The following is a 26,461-nucleotide window of genomic DNA, read 5'->3' as shown; positions in this document are numbered from 1 at the left end:
GTCTTTGTGAACAGACGAGACGCCACAGCAGTCAAAACAAAAGCTGTTTGGACAGACAGAGTGAAAGGAGACGGGCAGACAGTAGGACCGAAACAGAGATGCAATGCAGATAAAAAGACGATTACTCATTCACACACAAAAACAAGCACACGCAGTCAAATACTCCGCAATCCTTAATTCTCAACAGCCCCGGACATGAACATTGACACAAATGCGTCATGTCTCTGTATCACATACACAAACATAACCAAGAATCACAGATTCCTGACCACTCCCATAAATCGGGACTGCACTGACCAAACTGCTGGCTTTCAATTAGCCGGCCACAAGTATGTGCCTCGCCTTCCTCTCCACCCTCTTCCGCTACTTTCCCTCATGCTCACCCTCTTCCTCTCCCACACCCCGAGCGCGGCTGCAGTTGAGGCTGGAGGGAGCGGTTAAGAGTGCCAGAAAGAGTAAGAGATAAATGAAGAGAGAGAGGGAAAAATCAATGGCAAATTACACCGGGAGAGGGTTGGAAAATGAGAGAAAATGAACAGTGAGAAAGTAGACACCAGTAGAGTGGAGGAAAGAGCTGGAAGGACGACGGAGAAAGGATAATGGATAAGAATATATACGTGAATGGATGAAATGGTGCGGCGATGTGAATTGCTGACGCCTCGGGGAGGAAATGGAATGAGCAGGCCGTCAGTAACACACAACACAATGTCAATATAGTGAGACAGAGCAGAGCACCCATCAAGTGCAGTACGTGCGCATGTGAACACAGATTTACAAACACACAGCCCGGAGTCAGATTAGCAGAGAACAGAAAACAGACAAACCAAACCCAAACCACTCAAAAACAATGGTCCCATTCACCGAACAACATCCCTACAGTCCCATACTCCAGCTGCTGCTGGGAAGCCAGGGCACAACAACAGTGAAGGAACTGGTTGGGTACTGGTCATGAAAGACGGGGGAGGAGGAGGTAGGGAAACAGTAACTGGGTGGAGGGTTTGCATTCGCCTTTCTGACAGCGAAGCTGGCTACAAAGCAGTCTAAGTCTGTTCAGTGCCAGGACACACTTAACACACACTCACTCCAGGGGCCCTCTCGTATGGCCAAATATGCCTGTGTACCCCGGTCTAGGTGCCAACATGCTGATGTCATTATTGAGGTGATTGCTATAGAGTTTCAGCAGCGGACCAGCTCACCCTTATAGCTGGAACACTGTAAACCCCCTCCTCCCCTTTCCCGACAGCTTATGCATTCAATTATTGGCCGACAATAGAGACTGTTTCAGCTCTGGCCTGCATGGAAAAGTATGTGTGTATCTGCGTGGTGCTTGCCCACATGTGCTGGTGTGTGCGAGCATGTGTCCAAATGACTTTGCAGCCAGCTGTTCTCGCACAAAAAGCAGTGTTTTCAGTGCAGCTGGGTCCCAGAACATCATGGGTGGAGTCAGAACAGAAAGTGCTAAAGAGAGGAAGAGTATGCATCCATGAGTGTGAGCGCTGGGCGACACAGCCTTGAAGTAATGAAGCAATATTTTTAGCCTATATCGCCATACACGACATATATCTAGATATTTTAGATTCAAAGTCATTTTAACGATACACCGACTTGTAACAGAGTGGATGGTGTTTCTATCAGGTCCAGGTTTGCACATTAATTGCTTGTATTTGTGCTTTGTAACCTCTCCAGTGAGAAGTGTGTCATGCTTCACAGCACTATGTCACACAATACCACCTTTGTCGGTGAAATTGGATCACATTTCCCCCCCTGAAGCTGCTGCTTCGTCTCAACTCTCTGTTAAAGACGGAGTTTTCCGATGGACAATTAGCTTTACTTGTTGCTAAAGTTATCGCCACCTGCTGCTAACTGTAGCTGCTATTAGCTAGTTAGCTCATCTGACATCACATCTGATAATATTGTAACATAAACCTGGGATTTGTATTTACAACAGTGGTGTTACAGTCAGGAGTGGTTGCAGGTGACAAATTCAGGGTTTTTTTTTTTTAGCTCCCATCTCTACAAGGGCCTCCTCCCAAATAACCAGTCCGCTCTGATTGGTCAGCTCACCCACACCTGAGCCACCACCGCCCCCCATGTCTCCAGTCCTTGTTTTCAGCTGACAGTTGGGGTCACCAGGCACAAATTACGCAACGCTGGTGATGTAGTGTGATGAAGTGTGATGTCAAAGAAGTCACGGAATTAAAGGTGGGACTACTGACGAGGCATTTAAGGAGCAGTGTTTTCTGTGGGAGCTTCTGTTGATGCACACTTTGGGCTTTTTAACTAAAGGAAAGGAAATTAATTTTAAAAAAGCATAATATGTCTCTTTTTAAATCCAGGAAAAGACAACACTTCATCATATCAATATATAACGATAGCAGAAATCTAAAACATATACAGCATATTGTCTCATATCATGATAACAATATAATATCTATACACTGCCCAGGCCTAGAGAGTGCAAATCATGTTTTATGCGCATGCTTGAGGTGATGGAATATGCCCGTGAATGCAGAGTGCATGCAAGTGAATCGGTGCATATTTGTTCTGCGTGCACTTTGCGCTTGCAAGTGCATTTGTGTTTTTGGCTGCTGGCCCTAAGGAGAGCAACAGTAGAGTGAATTTCAAGCTATAAAACAAATTGTTTAGAGCTACGACAAGAGAGCGGAGGGAGCTTAGAGTCTGCCAAGCAGTGATCTCCTCAGCAATTTATAGGCACACTAAAGCTTGATGGCTCTTACACGACTGTGCACACTCAGCCTAATACACCGGGTCTGCATAATCATACAGTGGCATAGTGGAAAGCTGGGAGGAGGCAGCAGGCAGGCGAAGCAAACTGCAGAATCATTTGAAGAAAAAACATATAGGAAGTGTTAGAGCACCTGTGTGTGTGTGTGTGTGTGTGTGTGTTAGACTGTGTGTGGTCTCTCAGTGTATAACTAACAGGCCTGGAGAGTATAGATTTGAGAAAGGGAGGCTCATAAATAACTGCGGGCTGTGGAAAAAAATAAAAAAGGTATACATTCAACCTGCAGGGTTGTTATTATGAGCAGAACCAGCAGCAGAATAACACTAATAACAGCAGAACCCCCTCCTGTTCTTATTCCATCTCACCTCTAAGAGGACCAGGGGGAGCATACTGGGCCGCGTTCAAAACACAAAATAATGCTCAAAGATAATAAGCCAGATTGTAAATCCTCCCAAGCACAACAAAAAAACTCTTCAAGGATCTAAACAGGCCGTAAAAGGCTGAAAAAAAACGCAGCGAGAAAATGTGCAAGAAATGTGATGCTGATAATTGTGTCCTTGAGCATTTCTGGCATTGTTTTGTGCGTTTCACAGCTCTTAAGTGAGGACTCCACAGCTTTCGGATGAGAAAAAGAGACGGAGACTTGACGCCAAACAGCTTCCTTTTCTCCAAGCAAACAGTAATGGAGAAACCCTAATGAGAGTAGTTGGCACACTGGACTGTCTGGGGGCTGCTCGAGGCAATTAATGAATTAAGAAACACACACACACACACACACACACACACACACACAGCAATATTGTAACCTCATCAGTGAACTTCACTGGCACAGGCAATGCTGGCCTACAACTACAGACTATTATACAAGTTGATACTGTCATTAACTGATTAGGCATGTAAGCGGGACAGAGCAGAGGAGGGTTTTAGAGCGGGAACGAGTATGAAGCAGGCCTTTGATCAAAGACTGCTCTGATCTCTCTTCGTCAGAACACCTTGCGAGGTCATCCCTAAGCGGCGAGCTAGAGTAAAGGAGCTTTAATCACATTAAAAGATACACATTTGAGGCAAAACCGGACTGATGGGACATCGTAATCCACCCTGTGCTGGGAATTTCCACATGGCGTTACAGCCCGTTCTTTCTCTCTTCCTGCTGAGAGAGGTGAGGAAGCTGGCGGTGTCCCTCATCGCTTACGCTGACATGGCTGTGAGGGGAAGGGGCGGAGTGTGCGGCGCAACTCTTTCTAGTGAACAACAAACGGGAAAAAAAAACTAATTTGATTCTTCCAAGAATCTCAGCGTGTGTGCGCAAATGTCATGGTGACAGACAGCTCTCAGAATGATTTGTTTCCCTACACCTCGGGTAAACAAGGAGAGGGAGGAAGGGGGAAGGAGGAGGAGGAGGAGGAGGAGGACACAACGACAAGCCTCGGATTTGATCGCCGACAATGGTTCTTTGCCTGTGACTGGCTAACAGTGTCACATAACTGGTTGTTTATTCAACAGGGTAAATGATCAATATCTAACCTTAAAAAAAGAGAATCAAAAGTTGAAATTATTGTTTTCCTTTTACAATGGAACCCTTCAATTAGGACAACAGATGTATGAGAAGGATCAACGATGGGCTGTATTTAATTACTCAGCCCAGCCACCAGGATAACATCTCGGATTTGAGAAAACCACTGATGTGTATTTACGTCTCGTTGGCTCATCATATTGACATGTCCACGGCAACGCGGGACACCAAGTTCAAATGACATGTTAAGACTTGACCTTCATACCAGGAGGTGGAGGATTTACAGACGACCAGCGACAAGAGTTTGAGACTGTATTTCAACAATTGTGAGCGTGACACCGATGGATATTTTACAAGGAGACAAAAACAGCTATTTTAAGCCAAAATATGACCTTTTAAACCCTGACCAAGTGGTTTCTGTGCCCAAATCTAACCAGGCCATGAGCAAGGCATTGTTAAAACATTACAAGACAACTGAACCTGAGGAAACTGAAGAAGCTATTCATAACAAAATACTTTGCGCTTTTATTTGTGTGAACACTTTAAATACATGATTTAACATGTACAAGGATTTGGCTTTGGATCAGTCTTTGTCATCTTCTGTTTTGAACTGTATCATACTCTGTTCGTGTCTTTTGCACTTGATCAGGGGGTTGCTTGTCAATTCAGGGAGATCTTACTACATCACTTCAATGTATTGCTATTGAAAAAAATGGTATCTGCTAAAAGCTTGGTTTTATTGTCACCTCGTGCATCGATGTGGCCTTATAACTTGTACTGGGTGAAAATGAACCCTTGCGTTGGTGCCATACTGATCCCAGTCAATTTTTCTGCAGTGTTTTTCAGTGTGTGTAGAGAAATGAGCTGACAAGGAACTGCTAAAGGGTCAAATGGTGGGAGTGAGTCAAGGACAAAAGGTCACAGTGCCACAGTTTCCCACAGGAGCGCGGCATCCCCGCTGGGTTCCCCACTTCTAAGCTGCTTTTCCTCCTCAGCGGGGTGAGGGGTTGACCAGTTATCTCCCTACCACAAACCCATCCTAACACTTGCTGTGCGACTCGCTGTGCCACATTTGTAAAGCTCTCATTAGTTGACTTTTGCAGTATAAGCGCACCCAAACCCCCCCAGCTGACGAACAGTTGCAACAGCCTGACACAATTTCAGCGATGCGCACACAATGCTCGACTCAGTAATCCCAGGCTTTCCTCCGCGTCTGAATCAGGATGAGGAAATCGGGGCTAATTAGCTCAGCCGGCCTAACTAGCATTTAAGCCTGCCAAACTCTCCTCCCTGTTGTCTCTTACCTCCGCTCTCTCTGCTGTGCGGCAGACACACATTGAGAGGTGCAGATAAGTGCAGAGCATGTGGGGTTAAGACCATATTAATGGGGATAAATCTGGAAAAGCACTATTCCTTTTCCGTGTAAGCCTCCTTTTCACATTCAAATGCTCTCTTTAAACTCACGTCTCGCAGCGCAGCACGGTCAAAAACAGGGCTTTTATAAAATCCTAACATACAATCTTACGTATCCATCCCCTCTGCTAACCATATGGTTTTGTTGTTTGCCAGCTGCCAATAAACTTGAGGCGAGGAGGAAGAAGAGATTGAAGATTTGTGTTTGCTTTTCTTGCCTTGGCATTTAAGTTTGGGCCTTTAAAAACATTTTATATCTAAAAATGTTAGCCTGAATGTGAAACTCATTATATGTCCCGTATAGATGTTGCTGCTTATTTATTTCAAACTGAATAAAAGCGTCAATTTTGCAGTGATGGCTTGTCGTGCCAACAGTTTTTTGACTGGCAGCGAGGTATTTATAGCCCTGTAAGCTCACAGATGGTCCCCGCTCTATTTATACCGTGTGTCCACTATTCTCTCTTCTTATCTTCTCTCCTATCCCCTGGAATGGTCAACAATTCATTATTGCAACTTGGGAAGTAATCAGAAATGTTGCCTTTCGTCTTAACCGATATTGGGATACTGCGATCCATGTAAACGAAGGTAATCTCCCCCCTCCGTCTAGCTTTTATATATCGGTGTGCTCTCTTTGAGCCCCATTTCAAGCCAAGAGCTCTGTAGTCGAAGCTGCTTTTTATCACTCTCCATTATTTATCACCGTTGCCTTATTTAGAATACACGGCACATGTGTATATATAATCACATGTGCTTCCCCCCACGTGAGATCTGTTGGAGGGGAGGTGAGGTTTTTTCGTCCGTCCTCTAGCAGCACAGGACAGAGAAAGACAATTAAAAAGGCAGCAGATAGTGAAGCTGTGAGTGCTGCATCTCTGTTCTTGAATCACTGTTGACCAGCGAGAGGCCTGAAGTGAATGTGATCCATTATAATATTCATGAAGCTGCAGGGCTCCTGAGCTGAGCTAAAGCAAAGCCGGATATGACTAAACTGACCCTTGCTCCCTCTGCCCTGAGGGTAAAAACGGCTAAGAAAGGGACAGATGAGGCTCAGATGGCGTGTGTGACTGAGGATGGGTGTGGATGAGTTGGGGGATTAAAGCTTATAATGAAAGCCACTTATTTCACAGTTCTAACAGTTCTGATGATTTTCGAAATTACAGCATTTGTACCCTCCGCAGACCATGCTCACTGGAGCACTTTTCATGGATGAAATGAAAGCTCTGACGTTGCTAAATAGTCATACTGCTGTGTTCCGGGTGGCAAGCCCCATAAATGATAACAACTCGTTATCATTTCAGCACTTACTGATGACTGAAAGAGCAATGGACAGTGAAAATGTGGAGACACATAAGGTCATATTTCAAGGAAAAACAACATATTTGCTAAGCCGTTAGCTTCCGTTACCACTTTCTAGTGAACGTTATTGTCTGGTATGTTTTCCTTCCTGGCTTGAATAAATGTGTTCAAGTTGTGGGCTGATATATTAAAATCTAATTACGCCTTGTGTTGTGAAACACTGTCAAACGGAAATGTTAGCTTGAGGTTGTTGAATGCTAACATGGGTTACTGTTTAACGGAAAATAATGGGTTATGAAAAAATGCTGTTTTACCTTGAAATATGGCTGGTGTCCCTCCACATTGCTGCTAACCCATTAGCTTCCATCAGACAACAGCTGATGTTAGCATCCAATTTCTTCCCAGCTAAAATGATAGTTCAATAGTGTTCCACAATGCAAGGTGTAAACTAATTTTTTAATATCAGCACACATCTTGGACACATTTATCTAATCCAGGAAGTGAAACACAACAGATAGGATTAAGCAGTGTTAGCTAGAAGGTGGCTGAATGCTAACAGAAGCTAATGGGATTCATCCAGTATGTTGTTTTACCTTGAATATGGCCCGACTTCCCTCCACATTTTCACTATCAATCAATCAGGAAATGGTAAAATGGTAACAATTTGTCAGATTCCCCAAAGTTGATATGACTTCAATGGCGACATTCGAGCTTCCCACCCTGAGCGTGACTTCAGCGAAAAATGGCCGCCGTGTGAACATCCATATCCATTGGTCAGCAAGAAATGCAGATTTATAAATGAGAAACCCAGTGGACCTGAAATGTAAAACACACCACGTTTTTGTGAAGGAGGACAGCTTTACAGCCCTGGGGTGCGCCATTAATTAATAGCCACCATGAATTAAGATCTGAGGAGTGCTGCTTTCACAGGATAATAAAAGCAGTGTTTGTTTCATTTGCCTTGATTAACGACCGCCATATCAATGTCAGAGAGAACACATGTAAGGTGAGATCCACTCGCAGTCCCTAAGTCTGTCACTTTGGTTCCACCCTTCTGCCACTTCACAGCACTTACAGCCTGCTCTGGTTACTAATGGTTTACATCAACCCTTTAGGTCTCTGTATGTACGTGTTATGCATATATGTGTGTGTAAAAGAATGCGCGTGAGACAGTGAGAAAATTAGTTTGTGAAGGCGAGGAAGCGAATAAGGGCGACCGAGATTGAGAGGCGAGAAGAATTAATTGCAGAAAGTGCGAGCGTGCAAGTGTGTGTATGTGTGTGTATGTGTGTGTGAGTGTCTGCGCATGGTCCTTATCTCTGCCCTCCAGAACAACTTAAACAGATTGGGGAGGATCAACATTTACATAAACGCACACAAACTAGCAGAAAACTTGAAAACTCCCGCAACCCTCGTTTACTGCACCACTTATCTACAGCACTGACACTGCACAGACACACACACACGAGTTCGGCATAATATTTATTCAGCTACGACAGAACAATGCACAGCCTCTGTTGGCTAACATGTAAATGGACCATGAACAGAGCTAGGTGAGCCCTCACATGGTCTTACAATACTAAGCAAAGTGAACCCCATCTGTCTCCCCTGCTTCCGTCTGCGAAGGGAGGGAATCTGAGCAAATGCATTCGTCTGCACAGGATATATAAACCATGCATACAATACACGTGCTGTTTAATCTAGGTGAAACTGATAAATAGTACCAATAATGGCCTTTCATTAAATATCGATATCCATTTTAGCCGGCAGTCATCTAATCTATAAGCAACGGGGACGGCAGTTCCTCCACGTCTCCTGCGCCGTGGCTGTAAAGCGGTGCTTGAACACATCGCAAAGACTACATCTGACAGCCAGCTAGTTCTTACGTTCTGCACCTACATGGCAGGAAATTACTTCCCATACATCAGGTGGCGAGAGTCTGGAAGTATTAGGACGGCGGATTAACAAACCATTGTTACGATGCCAATCATTCTCACACCACTCTTGCTAATAAAGATATTTCTAATCGAGAATATGTTTGATAAATAAAGAGAAACCGCACTACTATATATCGATACTATAGCGACAGGCTCCAGGAGCTTCCCCCCCCCCCCCCGTCTCTCTTCTTGTGCACGGATACACTCAGCTGAACTCAGAGATGGATTTCTCTCACAGGCGGGCGCTGCATATTAGACATGCTCAATCAGCCGAAAAGCCACCAACAAGTGCCGACAGTGCTGGACACACCGCAAAAACTTGGCCTACAGACAATTACAGACGGCGCCAACTCTGGCTGACCGGCAGCCTGGCGTCTCAGGAAAGCTACAGTGAAATTGAATTGTCTCTGCGCTGTTTGAATTGAGAGAGGATCACTGTCCCATGCAGGTTTAGAAGTTGATTCAAAAAGCTTTTCAACGCAGAAAAATTAAGGAGTAAATATTATTATCATCGGCCAAACAAGTCGGTCTAAAAATATCGGAACTGGCCCATATTGGTCAAGTTTTTCCAGTGTGGAACCATTGCAGCACCGAGGTCTGATAGTCACTCACTGCTCTGTGGCATTTATTTATGGAGGCCCGACTTCAGTGAGACCATGTACACAGATAAATAAATCATGGTTAAACACACTCACCGGCCACTTCATTCACTACAGTTTCACAAACTAATGTAGGTCTGCGTGATATTGTACAAAGTTAAAAATCATGTGAGGGTTATTGTCGAGTCCCAATTTTCATTTACACTGAGAAACATTTGTTGGGGTCTGCAGCAAACACACATATTTTCTTAGATCTGGGGAACAGGATTTGTCTTGTACTTCATTATGCGGATGATTTTTCAGATTCTCGTGATTTGTATGACGCACAATTCGATTATGCTTGATGATAATGTCCAGTTTTGATCGACACCGTCAGAGCGGTGTTTATTTAACCACGTGCTTTGATACTGAGGTTGTACTTTGCAGTTTGTGCTAGTTGTGTGTCCTCTGTCACACACAGGCTTCACACACAATCCTCTCTGTCTGCGTCGTGTGAGTAGCGTGGTGTGTGCAAGGAATGAGGTGTGTTCCCCTGTGTCTGTGTTTGTGTGTGTGTGTGTGTGTGTGTGTGTGTGTGTGTGTGAGGCAGTGTAAAGCTGCATTTTTCATATCATTATTATCGATTCTAAACGGCCATGCCAGCATTTCATCAGAGGGCCGTGGGAGCAGGAGAAAGGGGAAGCCTGGATGGATTATCCATTATGTTAGATCTCCACAGATCTACTGAGTGTGTGTGACTGTCCATCCCTTATATCTGCAACATGAGAGCAATTCCGCTCAACAAACACAACTTAATCACAGACTGGCAGTGCGTTTGCAGTGGAAAATAAAAGCTTACACGCACACACGCACACACACACACACACACACACACACAACAGGTAGCACGTATCAAACGGCCTGTCAAACGGCGCTGTATAAATGACTGACAGCTCGGCATCTGCTCCCTCAGACAGACATGACAGATAGACGTGGACCGGGTCTGACTGCGATTCGCTGCCAGCACCAGCAGCTCTGCATTAGCCGCTTGTCTGATTATCCGTCTGTGCGGCTGAGCCCTCTCCTCCATGACCATCCATCCCCACACAATCTCCCTCTGCATCGTCGGGTCATCACTCCTCTCTAATTGTCTGTCTGTCTGTTTATCTGCCTGCCTTGTCCATCACTCCTCTCCTCATCCACCGAATCGGCATCATGGGAGCCCGGACCATCAGTCTCCTGCTGCATGAATATACATGTTTGATTCTTACAGTACACAGGCATACCCCTCTCTCTCCCTTCACATCTGTCTCTCACTCTCCTTTCTTTTTGAGGCACTCGTGTCAGGACAAACCCATCGAGGGCTCTGCCCACAACACTTGCTTCTAAAAGGAGAAAGAAAAATAGGGCAGGACATTACTGGGAGAGCTCTGCTCTGGCATGTCAGGGCAGTTTTTGAACTGGCGTTGTTTTTAAGTGTCTTTTTGAGCCATGAAGCCAGGAACCTAAAGCAGGGGAGGCTGTGAAAAAGTACGAAACCTCCAGAGAGAGAGGAGGAGTGTATATGCTAAAGTTAAATAATCTATATTTCGGTGGGTGGAGAGGCAATATTTTGGTGGCGCAGGGTTTAAGTGGCTCATTTTTCACACTATTCCTCAGACAACTGGCTCAAGGAGACACAAAACAGTCCAATGCACCCCCCCCACCTCTTTCACAGCTGCTGCCATGCCGAACAGTACACAGAGTAATGGGCTGCAGTCCCCTCTGTGTTTCTCAGGGCTGAGGAAGTCCTACCTATCTCAGTTCCCGCAGCCGCCTCCTGGGAAAAAGCAATGGCCAATATCAGCAGAGAAGACAGAATGACCTCTACTGCAGACACACAGCAGCACAGAGCAAGAAACACACACACACGCGCACACACACACACACACACACACGCACGTGACTGCAGAGGTGAATGGAAGCTGGGGAGGAGAGAAGGTGGAGAGACAGACAGATACAAGCAGAGGAGACATTCATGATACAAATCTTGACAGACAGAGAGAAAGGAGGAAGACAGAAAGTCAGGGTGGACAGACAGAGACTTGACTGCAGAAAGCTCCTCTGCAGTAAGTGGTTATTGATTGGGAGACAAAGGCCGGAGGATTCCATGGCCAGCGAACTGACACAGGATGCTTACTACCAGCCCCCCTCTTGTATAATTGCAAACGCAATGAAAAGCACAAGCCGAAATGCATTCAGGAGAAACCGGCTGAGATGCATGCAGCGAATCATCGCATAAACAGCATGAGGAAGACTGCGTCTTTAGGACGCCGCGCAGTCACACTGAGGATTTGACCTTTTCCGAACTAATGATAAGAGATGTAACACCACAAAATGAACACACACCACGTGTTTTGATCTCCGTATGCACATGTACATAGAGACACACACACACACACACACACACACACACAGAGAAGGGCAGGCTGTAGCCCAGGAATGGAAAGATCACATCTGTCTCGCTCTTTCAATCTCTGACTGATGTTAATGCAGGTGACCTTTTACATCAACATGAGTCCAAAAGTCTAAACATCCAGCTCTCTCTTGCACCGGGAAGCGGCCCGTCATTAAGTCAAGTGAAGGCAATCACCAGACACAGATGCAGCCAGCAGTCTGGTTAATCTGAACGTGGATTGAGTTTCAGCGGTGATAGAAAAGTTGATTATAGGAAGTGGTCATAGCTACCAGCCTGTCGGTCAAATGTGCCCAAGCCCAAGGAACTGGAGTGACTTGCCCGTCACACACACTCAGGGGGATAGCATGACCTTTATTTCAGGACTTGTTTGTGGCTCAGCGTGCGTGTGTTCAAATGAAAGACTGACTGCCTCTTGCAACAGAAAAAATGAATGCATGACAGACATGACACTATGTGGCCTGGCATCCTCAGAGCCAAAAAAGCATAATGCAAAAAAAAAAAAAAATTCTAAAATAAAAAAAATCTCCATTTTAATTATTCATTGATGTGGAGAGAAGCAATAAAAGAAACCAAACCAAATTCACACCTGCAAATGTGTTTTCTTCTCAAGTAGTCAGCTGGAGTGTGGCTATTTTTGCGCTGCCAATTCGAGGCGTTTAGGAAAGATTTATTCATAAGACAGGGGAAAGGTTGACGACTGGGAGATGTAAGTCATTACTGCAGTAATATCCCACAGTTGTCACATTGTTCCAGCTCTGAGAGGCTGAGTAATATGTCACAGTGCAGCCAGACAACATTAAAATGAGAATAACTATTCCCACCCGCAGCACAGAGAGGGCCAAACAGTTATTTAACACGCAACAAAGAAATAAAATTATTATCTGCGACTGCTATTGAGTTTGTTATGAGGCCAACAGGAAATGTAATTAATGTAGCTCTGCCGGTCCCCTTATGTAAAATGGCACACCTATCTGTCGTAAGACAACTGGCACACTTTGGGATGCACTGTGACCCAACTCCCTTTGAAATTTGGAAATTTGAGCAAAAATCTTAATAATAAGTCGATGTTATTAACCTGTACAACAGGACATAACATATCTCACTAATCATCAGCTACCACTCTTTAATTCGGCATAGATCGTGCTATCCAATTAAACAACTAGAACAGGTTAATCTATTATTTCTCCAAATCAATCGCGTTAGAGCAGAGTGGAGCAATTCTAAAAGTTGAAATTTGCAATAATTAAATCCGCTGACTGAACGAGAAGCAAGCCGAATTCATCAACATATCAATATCGATTTAAAGCCGACCCTGATCAGGTTCGATCGGGCATGCAGCGACGGGAGATAAACAAGAACACTTCAAAACGCCACGTTTTCAACAGTGACGTTGGCTCTTTCCCAAACAGACTGGACGGTGTGTTATCAGATTGGACTTGCTACGATCAATAGAGGGTCCAATGAGACGTCTCCAAGTCTCTTCGGAATCACCGTCTGCGTGATCTGACGCTGACGAATAGCGGACAGTGTCACGTGCAGCGCAACTGACATTTTCCATTTCATAAAAAAAACAAAAAACTTAAAGTGCTCTGAAATCTTTCGCCAGTAAACGATTGGAAAACAAGACACCAGCTCTTACCCTTTGATTCTTCGAGTTGTTCATCCTATCCGAAGAGGAGCGCTCCGCTCCCCAACTCTCCAAAACTGGCAAGCACGGGCGCTTTACGCAACACCGAGGGGACCGTTCAGCGTCCCACACAGCCCGAGAAATGCCTCAAATCACACTTTCCCTCTGAGGCGCCTCCATTTAAGGGCAAACAAGGCAAATATCCGCTAAAATAAAATCGACAATCCGAGAATAGCTGCCGGTTATCAACCCGCAGAAGTTGTTAAGGATCCGCGCAGAAATCAGAAACCCCACTCTTGGCAATCTGGGAACGACAGCGGTCATGTGTGTGAGCCTCTCTCTGTGTCGTCTTCATTGTCATCATCATCATCATTGTCGTCGTCGTCCGAGTAGCCCCAGAGCTCCGGTCCTGATCCACACACACTCACACACACACACACACACACACCACCAGCACCGCAAGAGCAAGGGAGGATAAAGACTGACCGGCTGATGGACCAACCGAGAGCCGTTTCTGAGGAGGCGGGTGTGTGTGTGTGTGTGTGTGTGTTTGTTCCTAATCTGTGTGTGTGTGCGTGCGTGCGTGCGCGCGCGCGCAGAGGGGAGCGACAGTGGCTGTCACAGCTCCAGGAACCTCCAGGGGTCCTTGAGGAGATTCCCAGGGGGGCGTTGGACACAGTTTTACTAACAGTGTCATCACAGACACTCACCAGACGCACAGTAATGAGATAATGTTACTGAGAAGGGTTTTTTTCTCACGGGTTTGTTGTCCACTGAAGGACACACAAACATGTTTTTATTTTCCCACTGGGCTCCGAGGTCCCTCCGAAATGACAGTGGCAAGGTCGAAAGCCATTTGGGAGAAACTGACTTAAGAAGGATCTGGCAGCTGGGAGTTTGGCCATAGTTTGAAGTGGGTTGCAAGAGTGTCAGTAAAAATCTACTGTGGTCCTCTGTGCCTACACCGCCCACAGTGGAAAAAGACGTTTTTCTTTTTTTAACTTATGACTCAACTTTTTTTTTTTTTCTCTCTCTCTCTCTCTCTCTCTCTCTCTCTCTCTCTCTCTCTCTCTCTATATGCTGTGTGAATAACTGAACACTTGGGCACTACAATGCTTCTTCCCCCCCCCCCCCCCCCACACACGTCCTTTTCTTGCTTCCATAATTCAAATAAGCAGCTGAAATACTGTTAGTTTTATCTGCGCTTGTCAAGTAAACAGTGGCAATGGCATTCAATCAAAAGGGGTTCTGCTCCTCCAAATCTTCAGTCTTATTACTCCAAACTCCTGCTCTGTTCCTCTCAGTGGACATGGTCGCCTCCCCAAACCTGATGAAAATTAAATGAAAAGTACCCCGAAATTACTTAATTATAGTAATTTGAGTGGTTGAAATAGTTAGTTCCACCCCTGGAATGGTACTATAGTTAAAGGTTCCTGTTATTGATCTGATATTAAATGTGCTTACGGTTATTTTCTTGTAGTAAGTGTACTTAAATATTGAAAGTACAAGTAAAACAGCTGACAATGTTGCACACGCCCGGAAAGGTTAAAATAACAGGAATAAGTATATAAGAAATGATAAGGTAGTAATTGTGAAACCGTAAAACCATAAAATCATAATAACAAGTACAACAGTGCTTCGCAGCCTGTTTTCTACATTAAGCATCAACCTGCTGTTCTGTTCAATAGTGTTATGGATGTAGGAAAAGCTTGAAGCAGGTGCTTTGACACCGGCTGAATCCGTAGCATTTTTTTTTTTTTTGGCTGAGGGTAAGAGTTGGTATTCAGGGTGTAGGATATGTGACGGGTCCTCAAGGATGTTGTGTGCATGTCTGCCATGTGTCCTCACGGGTAGTGTGAACCGTGGAGTGAGGGGTATTCTTTTATCCCGATTACTTTCATCTCAGTTTTCACGAGGTTGTCGATCCCTGCCTCGCCCTGGACTGTGATAGTCTATGAATGAAGTCTACCATGTCTACTATGAAGCCAAAGCACATCTAACGGTTTCATTTTGAGCATAGAACAGTCTGAGTCAGCGGAGGAAGCGCACAAATTGAGTAAATGTACTTAGTTACACTCCATCTCTGGTAAACAGTCTCTAAAGTTTTTTTTTTTTTTTTTTTTTTTTCCAGTAATCTCTATTTTACAAATGTTTGTAATTGTATGCTACATCCAGATGCAAAAGAACATTAGTGCAGAAACTCCATGTAGGTCAGAAAAGAGGCGAATACTTCAGTTACTTCAGTAACACTATTACTGATACTGGCAGAACAACGTATCATTCCAGGGAAAATAAGAATCTTCATCCGTCTCCCTCTGCCCTTCCTCTTTCTCTTTCAGTGCCTGCGTCTGCTTATTGCCTAGGTGCACACGGGGAAGTAGTGCAGCGGAGTGTATCACCCTGTCAGACGGTGATGTATGGGAGTGATTTGTGGGCAGGTGGAAGCGGAAAACACAGCGAGTCCGGCTGGAGTTAAGTGTGGGAATAAACTGAGCTCGGCGGTTTAGGGGTGAATCAGCTGACCGAGAGTTTGGCTCCAGGAAAAATCCGCACCGGAAAACTAATGAAGGAGGGTTCGGGACGTCTTTTGCGAAAACACGAGGGGAACGTTGTGAAAATACACTTTGGCAGGAAGTAACTGCAAAGATTTGAACGTTGCTCACGTTTTTTTTTTGTTTTTTAAATTGTTTTAACATTTTCCTAAAATGCCAGCAGTGCACAAAGAATACTGCGAAGGAGGATTGGTAAAAAGCACGCCGCGTGCTGTTGTTGTTTGTGGGTGAGATGAGAAGTGGAACGAGTTCCACAGTCCAGAGATGCGGCAGATGACGAGTAGGAGGATCGGGATGGAGGAGGAGAGAGTCAGTCTGTGGGCAGCCTTGGCTAATGGCAACAGAGCAACAAAGTCCATCTCGTTGGTGCAATAATACATCTGTGCATCTGGCTGGGTGAATACAGCCCCTGACCTCCAGCTCAGGACAACAGAGGAGCTTTGTGACGGCGTCCGCTCCACTGGAACGGACACTCTCCACGGAAACCAAGAGCATCACACGCCAGCAGGAATGTTAAACTCATACAGTATTTAACATTTGAGTTCTTACATAAAGCCTTCTCCCTCGCTCTCTCCATGTGGGAGTGTAGACGCGTGCGACAAAAACAAGATGAGCCTTGATAACTCAGGACTTAGCGCTGTAAATATATCCCACGGCTAATCAGATTAAGGTTTCGTCGGCAAGTAGCTGTGCCAGGGAGACGGACAGAGAAGTGCTGTCGGAGACGAATCTGCGCTCACAGTTCACGGAGAGGTTCAGGGAGCGACACGTGTGAGCGACGAGACCGGAACAAGCAGGCACAACACTAGCACTCCGACTAACGGTCATCTTCATTAGCGATTAATCTGCCAGTTACTTCCGCGATTAATCCATGAGCCTACAACAGACCTATTCAGCTGGCGGTCCGTGGGCCTAATGCGGTCCTTTAACAAGCTCATTCTGGCCCTTTGATTGTTTTGTTAGTGACTAATTACCCCATTCATTAGCTCTGTCTGTTGCTAAGCAATTATTTCCTTTAAAAGTTTGAAGCCGGGGCTGTTTAAGCAGGGGGAATTCATGACAATTCAATTGACATCCTCCTTCTGAGATTAAAACTAATAAACAAAGCAGAGGGGGGGAAAAAGTGCATTGATTTAACGCATTTTAATTTCAAGATTTACAGGTCAGACTTAAGGAATGTCATAGTCTGGCCCTTTGGCACACCATGGACAAGTTTAAACGTTGCATTTTTTTATGTTCAATTTTCTTGTTGATCTTGTGACAACATTGTGCTTATGGTGTAGTTCATGTAAGGCATAAAAAAAACACTTGGTTAGGCTTAGGAAAACATCATGTGTCAGCTTAAAGTATATGTTTTTATCTCCACAAACATGGCCGGAACTGTCCTGAGGTGTCCTTAAAACTATCCGGTGGTGTTGCACTCACAAATTCTTGCTTGTAACTCCACTGCCGTCCCGTACGTAACGTGAATGTGGCCCATCCATGGTCCTATCCATGTCCACCTGTTTAAACAGGCTACTCAGGAAACCAGCAACACATCTACTAAATCTTCAAGGAATCTGAATAGAGGATACGTCCAACAGTAGTTGCACAGGGTCAATTTTCCCATGCTGAATGAGTCAGTGGGACCAGCTGAATGAATGATAGCATCATTCCCAGAGTCATTACACTGCGTTTCACAGGATGACAGGACATTCCTCCAGCCAGACTAACCCACACGGCCCTCTCCCTCTGAGACTCGAGCACTTCCTATTGACTCTCTCACAAGAGTGTCTTCCCCCCCAAACAACCATTTCTCTTCCTCCCCGGCTGCTGCTACTGTACATCCTCAAGATCCCTTTCCTTCCTCTCCTTCCGGAGGAGCCTGTTGTTGCCACGTGTCTAATTATAGAGCATCTCTCTACACCACTTCTGTTCAATTTGTAATCTTTTCATAAGCTTGAAAAAGAATGAAATCTTAACTCCTATCGGGGCCCGGAGGAGCAACTGCACAGTACGCGAGCTCACCGAATTCGCACTTTGGGCTTCTGCGGATTTTAATCTGGTGCTTTTGTTGACAGCAGTTGTTGAGGGACAGGCCTGTGTTTCTCTTTCACATACTTCACCCTCTTTTTTTCCACAGCCCTTTGTTTGAATAAAGGTCTCTGGGCAATTTCACATAAACTGACCCAAAGGAAGCACTGAACCACACGGATAAGCTTCGGTTGCTTTACTGCAAGGTGCCCGGTGAAAAAGAATGAAAACACTGGAGTGTAATGGCTTTTTCTTCCTGCTACCGTCATATTTTTAGAGCGCCATTTCTTTTATTGCGGCACAAAACTGACGATCATTGCAATTATTTGGCTAAATAGTGCAGGACGTGTGGCTAACACTGTACTGTGGCGTCCACAACCGCCTTGTGATTACTGGACTAAAAATGACTGATTAAGCGATGTGAGTTTTTCTAATTTATAGGACACAAATTGGACTTGGCACCTGAACAGCACTGGACGTGAATATTAAGTCCATTTGGGGGAACCAGCTGTTCCAGCAAATAAACTGTAACCCTTTATATGAATTGTTCAGCCATACTGCAGCAACCTTTCCCATATTAACTGCCACTCTTATTATCGACCTGTCACAATCCACAACCTCATGTTTTTAGATGAGAAATGGAAGAAGAATACATCCCCCTCATTCATCCAGGCTGAGCAGCCCATCAGCCACCTACTGGCCACAAGAGGGAATTGCAACATGTACAGACACTGAAAGAGGATCATTCACTTCTCCCCTTTACTCGAACTGCCTTGCTTCAAAGAAACTGCGTCCATATTGATGTTGTGTGTCAGTCACTGTTTTGTCTGTTACGCAAGCAACCTGATGCATGTAGAGACACGCTGTCATCAGTCAGTCAGCTCTGATGGTGCTGCAGAACAGTTGTCTAACCTCAAGTGCGCAAGGGAGGGGACAACACACAGGCATGACATCAACTCCACGGGCTGCTCGACTCAAGCTTGTTATCACAGATGAGATCTCAGACAGGGCGGAAAATAGTGTTTACTTTCATTATCGATGAATCTGTGGATCATTTTCACGATTAGGTGCATTAAAAGAAATGCGAAGAATCCCCATCGCAATTTCCCAGAACCCGCAGCGACGCCTCCAGATTGCCTCAGCTTCAGCGCCTGCAGCGTGAGAAGCCTAACAAACCTCACGGGGCACTTGTGTCATCAGTGATGCATAGCTGTCGCACCCAGCGCCTTGATATTATGCAAGTTAAATCAACACTGATCGTATTCGGCTATATATACTGACTGTCAATCACGACGGATCTCACAGTGACAGCTGTGGGTGCCATCTGTGAGGACATGAGCTGCCTGTGTTCTTACGTACGTCTAAAATAAGGGCCTAAATAAACTTACACACATAGTTGCATAACAACCCGTCTGTGTCCAGTGACATACTGACCAATGACACAGTGCTGCAGAGGTTAACAGGGGTCTTCAGTCCGACTCAGCCAATCATGACGAGCCATGCTGCCCCTCGGAACCAATAGGAATCCCGGTACAGTCCCTTAGTCCTTTGCAGTGAAGATAAGATGGATTAACCTTTTCATCTCCTAATGATGACAAGGTTAAAAACACAAACAGTGACACATGGACAGCCTTCAGCCCGCATAACCTGTGGAGGATCTACAGGCTTGTGTTAAGAGCTTCACCGACAGTGGGGAGAGGGGCAAAGGAGGACACCGCGAGTGAAAAGGTGTGTGTGCTTAGGCGTGTGTTTGTTCATGCAAAGACCAACATCAGACCGTTTAAATTCATCTAACTCTCATCGGGTATCATGCACACCCTTCCCTCTCTCGCGCAGACACACACGTCTTCCTCCAAAAGTGACCCTGCGCTTTTGACCCCGAGTCCCAGCCATGACATCATCCAGCTGGAGAGTTTGTTCCACTGATCTCATCAGGGTGAGGCAGAGACGCTTTTTTTTGGGGTGTGTGTGTGTGTGTGTGTTGAACAGCTCAGACATGCCTCTCAACACCTCGTACCACAACAAGAGGCCCCTTTCAGCAGCCTCAGCCCCTCAGATCTACCTCAGGCTTGAGCCCCCGGCTCCTGCTGACCCGCCTCCAAACCCTGGAATTCCCCCGTGACGAGTTCGCCTTTTGCATTCAGGCTCTCCTCGAAAAACACAGCCATCCATCTTCTCAATTCAAGACACCCAGGAGGACATCAGGAGAAGCCTAGAACCGAGGCTAGTGCTAACAAAGACATTTGCAGATGCCGTGAGGCCATCTGTTCAGCTCTGTGTCACCACCAAACTGCTATCTATGTGATGTCGCTGGGCCTCTTACAGAGAGAGAGAGAGACAATAACATCATTACATCACAAATGTGCGAGAGAAGAGGTCCTCTCTTGTCCTTGAGAATGAAAGCAGAATGGACCCTCAGACGATTGGACGGCAACCCTCCAAATGCTGACAGAGATGTTCCACCGGCCCCACACACACACACACACACACACACACACACGGCCAAAGATCCCGCAGCTCACATTGATTCAATTAGGCGCTTTGGCCTGCTGCTCAGACATCACACACGCTGCCCCAAAAGAGCCAATCTTTAGAGGATGCCGATGATGCCACGGATGCTATCCACTTCAGGGGTATGCTCGCCGGGCTTATGACCGTTTTAATGGGGGTAATTGTTTGTTTAGACAGCTTATGCTACACACTTGTCCTCCGCCTCTCTGACTTCCACCCACTCTCTGTTTCTGTTGCTCACTCTGCACAGTCACAGCGGGGAGAGCGATGGAGAGATCAGAGATCATAAAGAGAGAGCTAAACATACAGAAATAGACACACATAAAACTCCCCCACGCCCCCTACACGCACCTCATCAAAAGGCACAGAAATCAATAAAGTCAATGCTCGAGCCATAAACTTGCAAACAATCATGTTCGCGGCGCAGTTTGTCTCACGAGCCGGAGAGCGCACAAACAGACAGAGCAAAGAGTGTATCCATATGGACAAACACAAAGGCAACATCTACAGGCTCAATTAAGCTCATTACCAAACGCTCTTTTTAAACACAGTGCGTGCGTTCACAACACATTTTCAAAGACAGCCATCTGATTAAACAGCCTGCGCCGCCAGCTGCATCTCCACAACACGTTCAGATGCTCTTAATTACATGTTCTACAAAGGAATACGGCATTTTTTTTCCTTTTTGTATCGCCACTTGAAAACTCGTGAGCTGTTGACACGATAAGTCGAGCATAGCCGTAAATCCAATCTGTGCTGATCTGAATAATGCCTGCAGTCTAAACTCAAACAGCTTAAGTGGCTCCAATTTTCTTTGCAGCTGGAAAAAAAAAAAAGAAAGAAAGAAAGAGGGAAAATCCTTTAAATGCTAAAATCAAAGTGTGTGCGCAGGTGAGAGCAGAGACGGGGGAGACGGGGGTATTAAATAAAGGTGATAACGAAGAGTGAGATTAAAGAGTGTGGAAATGATGGCTATAGGCGGAGAAGGAGGCAGAGAAGCAAGAGTGAAAGTACGAAACTGATTCTGGCAGAGATAGCGCAGAAAGGGGAGTGAACGACAAAGAGGAACAGGCCGGGAAGGCGCAGGGAGTCAGGATCGACGTTCCAATAACAGCACCTCTCGCTTTGGCTCGGTGTTTTCTCCTTCTCACTCCCCTGGCTCGCGCCTGCTGTTTTTCAAAGGAAGCTGGCCCGGGCCGCGGCATCTAACCGGTTCCTGCTCGCACAGAGCGCCTATTCAGACCTGTGCGGCTCCTCCTAACCGCTGCATGGGCGACGGCCTGGGGTGGAGACTGAGGTACAAGGGGGGGTACGGCGCTGTGGTGAGGTCCTGAAGGGTTAGGGGGAGAGTTGGGGTGTGCAGAGGTGAGGTGGGGAGCCAGATGGTTTGGAGTCGCGAGGCTGGCAGGAGGAGAGGAAGGGCTTGGGAGAGATGGATGAGGGCGAGGAGCTCCAAGAAGGAGAGGACGGGTGTGTGTGATGTGATACAAAGCCCCCTTTCTCCTCTACCTCACACACACACACCGTGCCTGCTTTTGGCATACAGCACTGGAAGAACTGGAACACACTGAAGCTATCCATGGCGGAGATGCCAAAGACACACTTACACAAACACACAACGCGCGCACACGCAGCAAACAGACTAAAACCCATGTACATAACACTTACAAGCGGATGGCTGTTTCCATTCATTTTGGGCCGCTGCACTACAGCCGGGAAAGTCTTCCATCCAATTCAACCCAAACTGTAAAAACTCACATTCACAGTGAAATCCAGGGTGATAAACTTAATGTCCCTAATTAAATCAAAGCACTTGGCTTGATTGTATAGCTTTACAGTATTGGCTTATTACTCTTTGCAAATATTTACTCACACACACACACACACACTCTCGGCGGCACACAGAGGAGCTCAGCGGGGAGCGGTGTACGATGAAGCAGGCCGTTGTGGAGGAATGTGCTTTGGCTCAGATGCGAGTGTGTATCCTGTATCACAAGAGAGCGAGAGCTGTTAGCTTTAGCGCACCTTTCACTGGAGCAAGCAGGTCTGGCGTAACTTAGGCTACCTAAACAAGCTCACAGCTGAACTAACACACACACACTCCCACACACACACAGTCACCTACAGATACACACACACAGATTTCAACTGCTGACTGCTTCTCGGGGGGAGGATATATTGATACTGCCGACAAAGCCAAAAGGATGGATTTATCACAGGAGCAAGACGGGCACTAAATTCAGATTGGACGATTTATTAGGTGATAATGATAACAGTAGAAAACAATTGAGAAAGGCAAGGATATCTAAACTAAATCTTACACTGCGCTGTCTGGCTGTCCAAGAATAAATAAGATTAACCTTATACTTTTTTACTATAAATTCATTGTGTGCAGTGAGATTCATCATTCCAGCCAGAGTGTGCAAAGAGATACTGGTTTACTGTCCCAGAGGCTGGCAAGCAGGCAGGGATTAACCGCTGTCAATTTGGCCTTTGCCCTTCAGGACCTCCTACATTTAGAAGGCACTCGGTTTGAGGAATCCAACTATCCGTTACCAGGGCTGATACTGCATTTGTTACCAGGGCTTATATACAGAGCAGAAATGGCCACTTAACTACACATAACAAAACAAACACATTCATACAGAAAAGCTATGTCTGTGCAAACAGCATTGCTGATACAAACAGAAACAGACGGTGCACCGATCGGAGCGGACGGCCTGGCTTCTGATAATCCCCGCTCCATCAAGTGGCCGAGGCAATCTGAGATCAAATGGGCTGCATGAAAACCAGCCAGTGGATATTTAAGGCCTGCCCTGTGGTGTCTAGAATCTGCATAACTATCCGAGGCATGACCGCAGCTAAGTTTAGAGTTCGGGAGCGTGTGAGAGGTCAAACAAGAGTCCAGGGTGAGGCAGCCAAAAACTCCCACCTGACCCCCAAGCGAGCTCACCCTTGTCAACAAGGGTCAAGGGTTGAGCATCCGTGGCTGCAACATGTTAGGGTCAATGCGGTTCTGAAGGATTTCTATAGGACTTCAGGGACCAGAGGCAATCCAGGCAGTCCAAATATAACAAACTGCATTAATGATACATTATAATGCTCATTTTCAGGTTCATAATTTTATTTTTATACTGTATTCCCCTCCGTCTGAAACGTTCTGTTTTTGCTCCTGTCTCTTTAAGAATACCCAGTCTGCTCTGATTGGTCAGCGTAGACTCGCCTGAGCCAGCACCGCTAACGACAACAGATTCATCAGTTCATTTAAACGTGCCAAACTAGCCATTAAGCATAAATTATGCAAATGTGTGACATGGTGACATATTGTTATGTCACAAAGTCACAGATTTAAAGGTGGGACTACTGACGGGGCGTTTAAGGAGCAGTGTTTTCTGTGGGGGAGAGTAACTTCTGTTCGTGCGGACCTTGACCTTTTCAACCTTTAAGATCTGCACAATACCATACGCGACCCACTGAAGGAAAGGGAAAAAACTAAAAGGGGATGAAAGTATTAAAAAGCTTTTATTATAGTGGCTAAATTATCAAAAGACCTGTCGTTAAAAAAGCCAAAATGTTTCAACTTGGTCTTCATCAGGGCTCCACAAAAACAACTAAAACTGATATGGCCTAATCTATTTTCCATTTGAAGTATTTCTTTCCTTGTCAGAAACATCCTCTGATATCTGGAGTGCCTGGATTGCCTCTGGTATATTAAGTGCTCTTTTTCCTGTTTTCAAAGAGCAATCAATCATTACTTTCTTTTTTTTTTTTTGTAGAACTTGTTGATAAAGAGTGAAATGAAAGTTGTAATTTGTCAGCCTGATTACTACAATGACAGCCTGGGCTGACTGATGGTAAATTAAAATCTAAACAGGACTGAAAACTTTGAATTGTTAACACTATCTTAAATACAATCAATAATGCTTTTAGCTGACTTTCGCATCAGGAGGGGGAGGGGACAGAGGTGGTGTTATCATGCCAACAAGGCTGTAAAACCGGCGATGGCAGTTCCAGTCACGCCAGTGGATATTTTTTAAGGAGATCCTTGAGAAGCCATTTTGGTGGCATCAAAAGAGGAGACCTGCAGACATTTTCAGGGGTCCGAAAAGTGCTATTTTGCAGAAACATAGTTAGCTAAGATTCATTCTGGTGATTGGGCTGCTCTTCAGTCTTTCAACAGATGAGATGATATCACTGGTATGATCGGCGGCAGCCGGAGCTGTGGCAGTGAAATGTCCCAGGCTTCAACCCTTCAGAGCCAGTGAGGTCAACGCAAACGCAGTCTCACATAGAGAAAGTATTGTACGGTCACAAACAATGACTGACTTACAGAACGAAATGCACCAGACAAATCCTGCTTTTATAACTTGGGCAAAAATGAATGACCTCAGAAACCCTTTTATCAAACGTCCACATTTAACTCTGGCAAAGCCGCGGCGCATTTATTCAAGGCCAGTCTGCAGGCTAAAATTAGACCGGGGAGAAAGTGTCCATCTACGGTGCCCTGTGGCTATCGACAGGACAGTGTGAGAGAGCCCGAGCAGGTGAAGGAGAGTGAACCGGGGTGAAAAGCGAATAAAAAAACATCCGCATGTATCCGGGTCTGTGGGGACAGGAAGTGTTGTTTATGTGCCTATGAATGGCAGCGAGTCCAGTGACATCATGATGTCGCTCCCGCTGGGAAACGGCAATTACACGAGACCATTTCCTGTTTCCCATCAGCCACCTCTCCTCTGTCGTCTGTGGGGTAAAAATGCCTTTAAACCTTGCGTGTGTGCGAAGGAAAAAAGCAGTTCATCGACTGTCTTGCGGGCCTCGTAACAGAGGGGGTGGGGAAGACGTAAGAAAACAGCGCATGGGAGCCAAGAATGCACTCTTTCCTATTACAACAGACTTGTTAAAACCTGAAGAGCCGAAAAGTTACTTCCTACTGAGCTCGAAAATAACACAATGGCTGCTCCCTCTCCGCTCCTGACACAGCAATTATGCTTGCCTGAGGAATGCTAGGCCTCAGGAGGTGCATGAGCTTCCCACTATTTAACATTTTCTTGTCTTCTGGAGATGACCAGCGTAGAAAAACAGTAAAAAAGAAAAAAAACAAAACAAGGTGTGCTTCTGCATATGTTGTACATACGTGTGTGTGCGTGAGTTGGGAGTGGCTCTCAGGGTGTTTTCACGCTGCCTCGGGGAAAAACAAAGAGGGAGAAAAAGGGTTTACGGCGTGGTAACTGCGACTCCTGATGACCCAGGAGGACATTTATGAAAAAAAACTCCGGAGCAGAAAATATCCAAAGCTCGCCGAAATTACAGTTGGACTGTGGGCCGTGCAGCTCAGCGCCATACAAAGAATCCCTGTCTCATAAACCCACCCAGGCAGAGGAGACATGAGCGGAGGGAGGGACTGAGCGAGCGAGCATGTGAGCAAACAAGCGAGTGTTTACCAGCAAGAAAGACTTGCAAGCTGAAGACGAGCACATTTTGTACGCCGCAAGCTGAAACCCTCGCTGGGTTATTGCAGAGTAATGCCTCTCTGCAGCCGGCCCTGACCCCTGAACTCCCTCTGATGGAGGGGAAGTGACAAGAGAGTTTTCTCACAGGGCTAAATAGGAGCTCATCATCTTGTTACGATGCATTCCTCAGCCTGGCAATTCAATTTAAGGAAATAAAACTGGAATCGAGGCGACAAAACGCTGAAATATGCAGAGACCTGCGCACAGAGATGCCTGTATGTTTTCTACATTCCACCATAATGCCCTAAATTCAATATTCACACAACACTTTCCGGACTATGCCCGAGCTGTAAACAAGTTTCTTCTT

General features: G+C 45.7%; 1 protein-coding gene across 5 annotated transcripts in view; it reads right to left on the bottom strand.

The window, feature by feature from the left end:
• The window catches only part of rtkna (rhotekin a), a 71,082-nt gene that overhangs the window by 18,302 nt on the left and 26,319 nt on the right, over positions 1-26,461 (bottom strand). Inside the window, exon 1 of one of the 5 annotated variants that reach the window (XM_030416205.1) lies at positions 13,581-14,089. The exons of the other annotated variants lie outside the window; for them this stretch is intronic. Within the exon in view, the coding sequence (XP_030272065.1) occupies positions 13,581-13,604 (24 nt within the window). The 5' untranslated portion in view covers positions 13,605-14,089. Of the gene's footprint in view, positions 1-13,580; positions 14,090-26,461 lie in introns of those variants that run through there. 5 annotated transcript variants of the gene reach the window in all.

Source organism: Sparus aurata, chromosome 5 (assembly GCF_900880675.1).
Source record: "Sparus aurata chromosome 5, fSpaAur1.1, whole genome shotgun sequence".
NCBI lineage: Eukaryota > Metazoa > Chordata > Actinopteri > Spariformes > Sparidae > Sparus > Sparus aurata.
Note: the sequence above shows the minus strand (reverse complement) of the source record. Positions and strands in the feature narration are given on the sequence as shown.